This window comes from Centruroides vittatus, unplaced genomic scaffold, assembly GCF_030686945.1.
Source record: "Centruroides vittatus isolate TY-2023 unplaced genomic scaffold, ASM3068694v2 contig_589, whole genome shotgun sequence".
Lineage (NCBI taxonomy): Eukaryota > Metazoa > Arthropoda > Arachnida > Scorpiones > Buthidae > Centruroides > Centruroides vittatus.
The window spans coordinates 3660-14498 of record NW_027122354.1 but is presented as its reverse complement, the minus strand read 5'-3'; the positions used below and the strand labels follow the sequence as shown (position 1 = coordinate 14498).

Here is a 10839-nt window from a genome sequence, read left to right as displayed (position 1 = left end):
CACTCGCTATCGGCAACGGCGACAAATTAAACGGTCTTTTTTTACCCCCATCATGAGTCGCATGGGTCTGACAGACCCAAAGTATTTTTTTTCTCAAAAATGAGCGTTGCTATTCAAAAAAATTTAACAGCATGGTAATCGGGTTAGAAAGTTAGAAGAATATTAATTTTTTCAGATTTTTTGGAAAATATTCAATATTAAAAAATTTTAACTAAAGTTCGCGCCGGGTCTGTAAGACCCGTGTGACTCACGGAGGGTTAAATGCGGTATTCCCGAAAGTATCGACGAAAATGTAGATTTAATAATTATAGACGATTTAATGCATTCTATAACCGAAAAAATTGCGGAATTATTTACCGTTCAATCGCATCATAAAAATATAAGCGTTATATTGATAATGCAGAATTTATTTCCTCGTAATAAAGTAATGAGAGATATTAGTTTAAATACTCATTATTTGATTTTATTTAAGAATAATAGAGATGAAAGCCAAATCAACTGTCTCGCTCGTCAAGCGTTTATAGGCAAAATGCCCTACTTCAAAGACGCATATTTAAGCGCGACATCCAAACCGTACGGTTATTTGTTTATCGATTTCCATCCGTCGACCGATAAAGAATTGTGTTTACGAGATTCGTGTTTTCCCGACAACCAAGAGGTGTATTGGGTTTATATTCCACAAAAATGAAGAATATCAGAAAAAATTATCATTTGTTAAATGTGCTGGCAAAGGCAACACCCGCTCAGAGAAAAGCTTTGTTAAAAGAAGCATCGCCCGATCAGATAAAAGTCATATGCGAAATTTGCGATAATACGCTGCAAGGCCGAGTACCGGTAAACATTAATAAATTAAAAAAATATAAAAAATGTATTCGAAAACTCGCAAATAAAAAAATAGGTCTCCAAGCAAAAAAGAAGATTTTGATAAATCAATCGGGAGGATTTTTAGGCGCGATTTTAGATCCAATAATATCATTAGCTAAAAGAATTTTTGGATTATAAAAAAATGGCTCAACGAATGGCGTTAGTACCTCCCGAATTAGTACCTAAATATCAACTGCAAAAACCGGAAATACGATTGCACGATAATATCCAAGATTTATTAGAAGAAAGTACTTTATCGGATGATTTGAAAGTTAAATTATTAAGTCAACTAATTTCGAGATTTAAACAAACTATTCACGCACCGAAAGAACCGATTCGAGTCTCGATGGTATCAGAACCGATCGAAGAATCGCAACCATCGTTAGAACCGACAAAACCGTCGACTATCGAAGATCAGATATCAGTTTCTGTCCCGCTGGGATATCAAAAATATGTTCCGCATATCATTCAATTACTAAAGCAATATCAATACGATTGGAACGAAAAAGGAGAATTTCTGGTAAATAATGAGCCGATAATTAACTCCCATATCGCGGATCTGATGTCGCATTTAATGCGCAATCGAAAATCTTCTATCGTGCCCGTCGGATTTAACGAATTTTATCAAGCGATTATTAAATCTAATATTCCTAGAGAATGGATAGGAAATAAGGCGCTATCGAGTCGATTACGAATAGAAGAATCGCCCATACTTCGTTTTCGAACGCCGTCGATTCCGCCGCCTCCCATACGATCAATTACTAGCGGAAGGAAAAAAACGAGTTTCGTCTACGAAAATTCCTAAACGGATTGGCTCGTCTAAAAAAAAAAACATATTTCATGGAAAGATTATTAAGCTCTATTTATTATAATCCATCTCATCCGGCGTCGTTTGGCGGCGTAACGAGACTAATAAAAGCGACAAAGTTGCCTAGAAAAACCGTCGAACGATGGCTATCGACTCAAGATACGTATACGTTGCATAAGCTTGTGCGAAAAAATTATAGCCGCCGTAAAACTAAAGCGCTATATCAAGGAGAACTACTTCAGTCGGATCTTATGGATGTTCGACAATTTTCGAAAGATAATAATGGAATAAAATATTTATTAAGCAACTATCGACGTGTTTTCTAAATATGCGTATGTAATTCCGGTAAAAGACAAAAAACCCGAAACGATAAAAAAAGCATTTCAAAAAATATTTAGAAAAGTAATACCCAGGATGATACATACCGATAAAGGGAAAGAGTTTATGAATTCTGTTATTAAGGATTTATTTAAAAAACATCAAATAAATCATTATTATACTCATTCCGAAACGAAAGCGTCGGTCGTAGAACGGTTTAATAAAACTTTAAAAAATAAAATTTATCGTCTTATTACCTATCGAAATTCTAATAAATATATCGATAAATTAAACGATTTGGTGAAGGCATATAATTATAGTAAACATCGAACTATAGGAATGCCTCCGGCCGAGGTGAAACCTAAACACCATTTACAAATTTTTAATCGACTTTACGGTATAACGAAAACGAAAATAAAATATAAATATAAAATTAATGATAAAGTTAGAATTTCTAAGAAACGTAAAACGTTTTCTAGAGGATATTTGGCAGGATGGAGTAAAGAGGTTTTCTATATAAAAAACCGATTTCCGACGACCCCGGTCACTTATGTGTTAAAAGATTACAACAACCAGACGATTACGGGCCGATTTTATAACGAAGAACTGCGGAAAGTCAAAAATGGATAGGTTTTATGTTACGCTTATCAGTACGGCGAGTATGGACTATTTTCCAAAAAATACTCAATCGTCCTTCACATCGAAAATTAATCCACCGATAAATTTAAGCGGGTCGTGGGAAGCGGCATTGTCCCAGATAATAATACCTCGTTCGTGGTTTAATATAACTAGCGAAAATAATACTTACAACATAATTTCTAAAGAGACGAAGTTGATTAAAGTAAAAACGGATGATTTGACTACACTAATTCCGTTATATCCTATAGGAGAGAACAAATCAAGTAATATATTCGAGACTATTACGAATAATTTAAAAGAATTAGGAAAGGATGGTCTTATTAAATTTTCTTATAACAAAGAAGACAGTGTTGTGACGATTCAGATCGCTCAAGATTGCGAATTACGCATAAATCAAGATGCTCCTACATTTCTTTCGGCTCTAAATCTAGAGTATTTAAAACAATATATTGTAAGAGGAAAAGATGAAAAGATTCAATATAATTCATCTTTTACCGATTTTAAAGAAGAATTTATTACATTAATCGAAAAGAATAGATATATAGATAAAGTAAAAATCGAAAACGTCGAAAATACGACGCATATACCGATTGGATTATACAGACAAAGAGAATTTCTTAAATCATTTCAGACAATCAGTTTTAAATCGCTTCCCGATAAAAAGTTATTATTGAAAGTTCCACGAGAAACTACCGTAAAATTTAATAGTCAATTAAAAGATATATTAGGATTCTATCGATTAGAATATTCCGAAGGAGAATTTACGGGAACTTATCCTTAGAATTAAACGCTGGAATAACAGAAATATTTGTATATTCTAATTTAATAGAATCGCATCACGTAGGCGATACTTTGGCTCCACTATTTCGAGTAATTCCAGTTATGGGAGAAAAAGATCAACAAATCGTTAAAATTTATAATACTCCGTTATTTTTCCCTCTTCGATCGAATTATATCGAGACTATAACCGTAGACATATGCACATCAACGGGTGAAAACGTCATATTTACTTCGGGAAAAACGCTTTTGGTATTGTGTTTTCGTCGAAAAAGTATATAAAACCGGATTCATTAAAGAATCGGTTATTTGATAAAATGAAGCTTAAACCGGAGGACTGTATTAGTTATTATCGTTCGCAGACGGGAGGATATCCCGATTCTATATTTCCTCACACCCCTTACGTTACTCCTCAATGGGGAAGAGGACCGTACTTTAAAAGTCGGCCGATTCAACGAGGATATAGATTTTTTTCTAATATTTTTCGCGAAGCAATACCAATATTAAAACATGCGGGTTGATATATTGGAAAAAAAGCGTTAAATATAGCGAAAGATATCGGATCGGATATACTCACGGGAAAATCGTTAAAAGACTCGGCTCTATCGAGAATTAATCAAGCAGGTCGAGAAATAAAAGATGACGTCATTCAAAAAATTCAAAGCGGGTCGGGTAAAAAACGAAAACGTCTAAGAAAAAGCGTAAAACGAAAGAATACTAAGAAGAGGAAAGTAGTAGATATTTTCTCCTAAAAAAAATGGATCCTTTCTCCTGCCCGTGTTTAAAATCGGAACTAGATTTTTTTAAAACTATTCCGACCCAGTTGGCGATTTTAAATACTACCGAGGCTATTCTACATCCCATCGCTTCGATAACTGATCAGAAATCTCCTATAGAATTTCTAATCCCCGGCTCCGGAGAAAACTTAATAGATTTGAGCAGTATTTCGATTAATGCGCGAGTTACTGTTACTAAACAAAATGGAACTTCTACTCTCGATACCGATTTAGTAACACCTGTGAATAATTTTTTGCATTCAATTTTCTCTCAATGTACTACGATATTTAAGGATAAATCTATATCTACGCACGTTAATTACCCATATAGAGCGATAATAGAAAATTTATTATTTTCCTCCGAAGAGGCGCAAAAAACCTATTTAACCAGCTCTTTCTTCTACAAAGACACCGCCGGATTTTTAAACGAAACCAACCCGATTAAAGACGCCAAGAATGAAGGATTAGTCGCCAGGTTTAAGAAAAGCAGCAGAAGCCAAGTATTAGATTTATACGGACGACTTCATTTCGATTTTATTAATCAACCTAAAATATTGATAAACGGCGTAGATGTTCGAATAAAATTGGAACGTTCGAAAGACGCTTTCGCTCTAATGGCGACGGCTGATAATTATCAGATTCGATTAAAGAATATTACGTTAAAAGTAAATAGAATAGAAGTAAGTCCTAGCATCTTAATTGGAATGGAAAAAACATTAGAAAATTCTGTAATTAAAATGCCTTATCGACGAGTTAATATTAAAGTATTTACATTAAGTAAAGGGATTTTAAGTTCAAATATATCGAATGCGATAATCGGTCAAATCCCGAAAAGAATTATAATCGGATTGGTGCGAAATAACTCTTTTAATGGACAGATCGATTTAAATCCTTTCAATTTTGAAAATTTCGACTTAAACTATATTTCTGTTATAAAAGATTCGATTTTAATCCCACCCAATCCGTACTGTCCAGACTTTGACGCCAAATCTTACGCTCGAAGTTATGCAACATTATTCGAAGAAATAGGGGGAATTCCCTACGGAAAATTCGCTAATATATCGTATTCCGACTACGCTCAAGGATACATGTTCTACGTATTCGACCTAACTCCCGACCGCGCAGCATCCGAAAACCATACCTCTGTGTTGACCTATGGAAATGTTAGTTTCGATTTAAAGTTCAAAAGACCTTTGCCAGAAACAGTTAACGTCATATGCTTCTTAGAATATCGTAATACAATAGAAATCGATCGATCGCGAAACATTTACGTCGACTACTAAACAACTAATGGATACGATTACGCTCTGGAAACTGGCATTAGGTGATTCCGAAATTAGCAAGACATTCGGTGGCGTTTATCCCTCGGATTTATTACTTCAAACAATCGGAAAGAAGAGAAGCTTTATCGTTAATACGGAGAACAGCAAAAATCCCGGACGACACTGGATAGCTCTTTTTTTCCGAAATTCGACTTGTTATTATTTTGACTCATACGGACTACCGCCAAAAATCCCGAAAATTATAAAGTTCATAAGACAGAATTCCAAGGAGTTGCGCTGGAATCGAAGAACGCTCCAAGGTCCGTATAGCTCTACGTGCGGATACTTTTGCTTATTTTTTCTCTACAAAATATCGAGAAACCAAGACTTAAAAATTCTTCAGCCTAATACTAAATATTTTGATGATAACTATGTATTCGCTTTTGTACGCAATAATTTTCGTTTTGGTAAAATACCACCAAATATATTCATTAAATGTAACCAATGTAGCGTTAGTTTACTCAAATAAAATTTTTTTTAAAACTTAAAAAATGCGTTTTTTAATTGAAACTATAAAACATTAGTCGCTTTGTGTGGGAATTGGGTCACCTCGAATTCTTGACTTTGAATTAGGAGGCCTATCTTTGACCTAGAATGTAAAAAGATAGAGAGGGACAGATAAGACGCGACTTTGATGCCGTAGGCTAAGATGGGGACTAGCAAAAGTGAACGCATATATTAATAAACCTAGAGTATAAATACTTTTGCTTTTAGCCCATTTTTTAACCCTCTCCAAGATGAGATCTCTGTCGATTGTGACGATTTTAGAAACTCAGTTTTTTACTAAATACAGTTTAAATTTTGATGGAAGAATTTATAAAGGAAACCATATGGTTTTTGAAAAATGAGAGGACGTGCAAATTCTTATAAATTTCAGTGAAGAAAATCAAGTGTGTTTCTTCCACAATGGAGCGTGGAGAATTTTAGACCATAATGGTAATTATCTTTTTTATATTTTAGAAAATTTTTTTTTCATTTAATTGTATTTTTTTAAAATGTATTTCGTAATTTTTTCAGAAACAATAATCTCTCCGCCCATAATATCTATCATGTTAATCCAGTCGTATCTATTCCGATAAATATATCTTCAGAAATTTCAATAACAGTATTTAAAATCCAATCCATTTACCGTAAAGGAAAAATTTATTCAAAAACAACGAATTTAAACATTGGTTTTAAAAAAAATGTAATTATTCTTTTCGAAGCCTACAAACGTATAATAATAAAAATGGGTCAGCGGATGATAGTACTATTTGAAGATCAATAAAAAGTAAGTTTTTTCAAAAACTTTATATAAATTTTAAATAATAGATGTAAGAATATTCCGCAAGATTTTTTCGAGGCGAAGAAAGATGAATGTCTAGACATTAGCTGAATTTAAATTCTTTTAGTTTATTTAATATTTGAAATAAATTTAAGCTTTCTACGACTAACTTTTTTTATAACTTTTTAATACGCTTTTTTTATAATTTCAATCTTAAATTTCTTACCTTCGCGGTTGATGGCGATACATCGGTTAATCCTATCGATCGTCTCTTATATTTAAAAAACAATTGTAAGTCTAAAAGCAACAGTTGCATTTAAACACAATGACTAGACATCTTTCTTTGTTTGACAATCTTCTTTGTTTCGAAAAAGAAGAACAACTAACGCCCTCTGCTTTTTTTTCTTGCGGATTTTCCTTACAATCTACTTTTAATTTCTAATTTAAACTATTTATAATATAAATTTTTTATAAAATAAATATACAACATAATATTTATTGTTTTTTTAGGCACATTCGACGGAGATCTCATCATTTTTTTTATTGTTAATATCATTGATAGTTAATATCATTGTAAACAAATAATATCATTGTTAGTGTAACTTTTTCTTATTATAATCCTTTTTTTGTTTTATTCCTTCTAATAAAAAGAAAAAAAATTGATATCATCGTGGTTGTCGTAGTTTATTTAATCGTAGTCGCGACACATATTTATCGACAGATGGCGCCGGCTTAACAAAAAAAATTTATAAAAATAAAAATATATAAATATAAAAAAATAAAAATATATAAAAATAATGATTTCTTATATAAAATAAAAAAAATATATAAATATAAAAAAATAAAAATATATATAAAAATATAAAAATAAATAAAAGAAAGAGGAAAAAAATATATATATATCGTAAAAGTATCGATAAAAACCAAATAGCAAATGGCGCAATCCGAATAGCGACGGACGGTTCGCGCTGTTTGTTATTTTTTTAATCGGTTTCGAAATTTCGAAGGAAATAATTTTAAAAAAAAATGAAGTTTAATATTTTGCCAACAGATGGCACCTTCGAGACTTAACAATTTAATATTTTGCCAACAGATGGCATTGGCTTAACGAAAAAAATATCTTAAATATTAAAGTTATATATAATAATATTAATTCTCTTAAATAAAGAAAATATTGATTTTCTTAAAAGAGATCTAAGACTCGTCGTATTGTAAAGAGATAAAAAATCTCTTAACAAAAAAAAATATCGTTTCTCTTAAGACTTGTCGATAAACAAAAAAAATATCTCTTAAGAAAATATATAACAAAAATAATATATAATAATATTAATTCTCTTAAATAAAGAAAATATTGATTCTCTTAAGAGAGATCTAACACTCGTCGTATTGTAAAGAAAAAAATCTTAAAACATATATCGTTTCTCTTAAGACTCGTCGTATTGTAAAGAGAAAAAATATCGTTTCTCTTAAGACTCGTCAATAAACAAAAAAAAAATATCTCTTAAGAAAATATATAACAAAAATAATATATAATAATATTAATTCTCTTAAATGAAGAAAATATTGATTCTCTTAAAAGAGATCTAAGACTCGTCGTATTGTAAAGAAAAAAAAAATCTATTAACAAAAAATATCGTTTCTCTAAAGACTTGTCGATAAACAAAAAAAATATCTCTTAAGAAAATATATAACAAAAATAATATATAATAATATTAATTCTCTTAAATAAAGAAAATATTGATTCTCTTAAGAGAGATCTAAGACTCGTCGTATTGTAAAGAGAAAAAAAAATCTCTTAACAAAAAATATCGTTTCTCTTAAGACTCGTCGATAAATCTCTTAAGAAAATATATAACAAAAATATCGGCGCCGTATTCTAAAAACGCTCGCTCACATTTTGCGGTGAACTATATACGAAGGGGCAACAAAAATGGGCGTGGTTTTAATGTCTACGAGAGCTTTTGGAATGCAAATATCGTAGAAACGCTCGAACGATTCAACGGTTTTTGCCATTTTTAGACCCTGGTCGACGTCTTTCTTTCGGAATGTTGAGCGTTACTACGATAAAAAGTTATAAAGTCTTAAAAGTTTAACAAATTATTCCAGAGTCTCTCTCCCTTATACTACTAGTATGTGATTAGCCGACGGCCGGATGGCCGAGCGGTCAAGGTGGCAGCCTACCGCTCTGGGGGACCCGGGATCGAATCTGAGCGGGTCGAATATCCCAGGAATTTTTCGGGGGTGGTCCGTTCGAATATGTCGGGCCCCGTCCCTCACCACCCGGTCGCCCCATTGTGGGCCTGGCCGAACCCATAATGGGCTTTCTAAAAGAGGCCCTCTTAGTGCCCACAGGGCGGAAAGAGTTTAAAAAAAAAAAAAAAAAAAAAAAAAAAAGTATGTGATTAGCCATTAACGGTGACGAAATAAATTTCCATCTTTACTTGGAACAACTGCAAGAGATGCTGAGTATATAAATCTACTTTCTGGGGAACTGCCATTTTTATTAAATGTTGAAAAATACTCGATAAACTCCACATGATTAACCTTTTGGTGTGGCACGACCTGGCGACTCACCATAAATGTTTATGCTGGACGTTCCATTAAACTTTTACGAACGTTGAAATTTCAATTGTGTGATATCAATAATATAATATTGCACGTGTTGATATCAATAATACAACGTTTTATTGATATCAACACGTACAATATAACAAAGAAAACAACGTTATGTACAGCGTTTTGAGATGAAAGTTAAGCATAACGTAAACAAAAAATTAATATTCAAATAACTCTTAAAATTATAGAAATTTACATATACTGAACATAATAAATAATGAAAAAATATTTATATCATACAAAGATATTAAGGAGATTTAAAAAATTTCGCAACAGTGATAAAAGTGGATGATGAGGTTGTTCCTGACGTTGTCTCCATTGTGTCTATGGGCATACTATCTGCTGCAGATATTTTAATATGTTATAATGAAATTAAGAGCGAATTCTAAGCGAGTAAACGTTTTTACTGATTAAATTGAGTTTCAGCAATTCAGTAATATCATAATAACAGAATTTTGCTATAAGAACGAAAGCTATATATGTATATTTTGCAATTACTAAGATACAAATATAGTCATTGGTCATTGTACACTCTTCCAAATTTCTGTGGTATATATTATATAATTGATAGATGCATCTCATTTTATAATACAATTGTATTGTTGTATAGAAATAAAATATGCAGAAATAAGTATTTCTAAATATTTTATTATTATTGTATTTGATTTGATTGATTTCATTAATAATACTTAATTGTATATGCTAATTTCATCAGAATCATTCTATTTATTTAAAGATTTTTAAAATTGATATAAAATGATTTTCTGTCTTTATTAATTTGTGAAATACAAAATAAAATAATAAGTGGCTTATATAAAGCCATCCACAAAATAAATATTTTGTTTCTATACAATAATGCAAATGTATTATAAAAAGAGATGCATTATATGCTATTCATTGTAGAAACTTGTAAGTTATACAATGACCAACGGCTATATTTCTATTTTATTAATTGCAAAATATACATACAGTCGACTCCGCGTAAGTCGTCACCCGAAATTGTCAACACCATCGGTTAAGAAGTCACTTTTCTGTGGTTTCGCCCGACTTACATAGGAATTAATGTTAAAAAACTCCGGTTTACTCGACACCGTTTAAACTCGTCACTACTGGATAAGTCGTCATACTTTTGCTGTCCCACACTCCGATAACTCTTCACCCCCTCCCGAAAAATGAATTCACTCTGCACGTGTGGTGCGAACTCATTTTTTTTCAGGAGGGGAGTCGATTTATTTATTAATATATAATTAATATACTTAATAATATAATAATATATTAATATTATTAATATCTATATATACATATTAATAAAAATGCCTTAACATTTTATGTATTTTTATGTATAAAATAATAACAGATAAACAAAAAGAAAATATACAATCTACATCAACGTCACACCGTAATCCAATTTTGCATTTTCTCAAGCTAGAGGTATTAAGAATTCTTAGACGTTAC

At 31.6% G+C, this 10839-nt stretch overlaps 1 protein-coding gene across 1 annotated transcript; it reads left to right on the top strand.

Moving 5' to 3' along the window:
• Positions 1 to 4163: 4163 nt before the first annotated feature.
• LOC136979145 (uncharacterized protein F54H12.2-like) lies at positions 4164 to 5465 on the top strand. The gene has a single exon (XM_067275072.1). The coding sequence runs from the start codon at positions 4164 to 4166 to the stop codon at positions 5463 to 5465; it is 1302 nt and encodes a 433-aa protein (XP_067131173.1).
• Positions 5466 to 10839: the final 5374 nt, after the last annotated feature.

Excerpts from the sequence above, each read along its gene's own strand:
- LOC136979145 (XM_067275072.1), top strand. The coding sequence starts at position 4,164 with ATGGATCCTTTCTCCTGCCCGTGTTTAAAATCGGAACTAGATTTTTTT.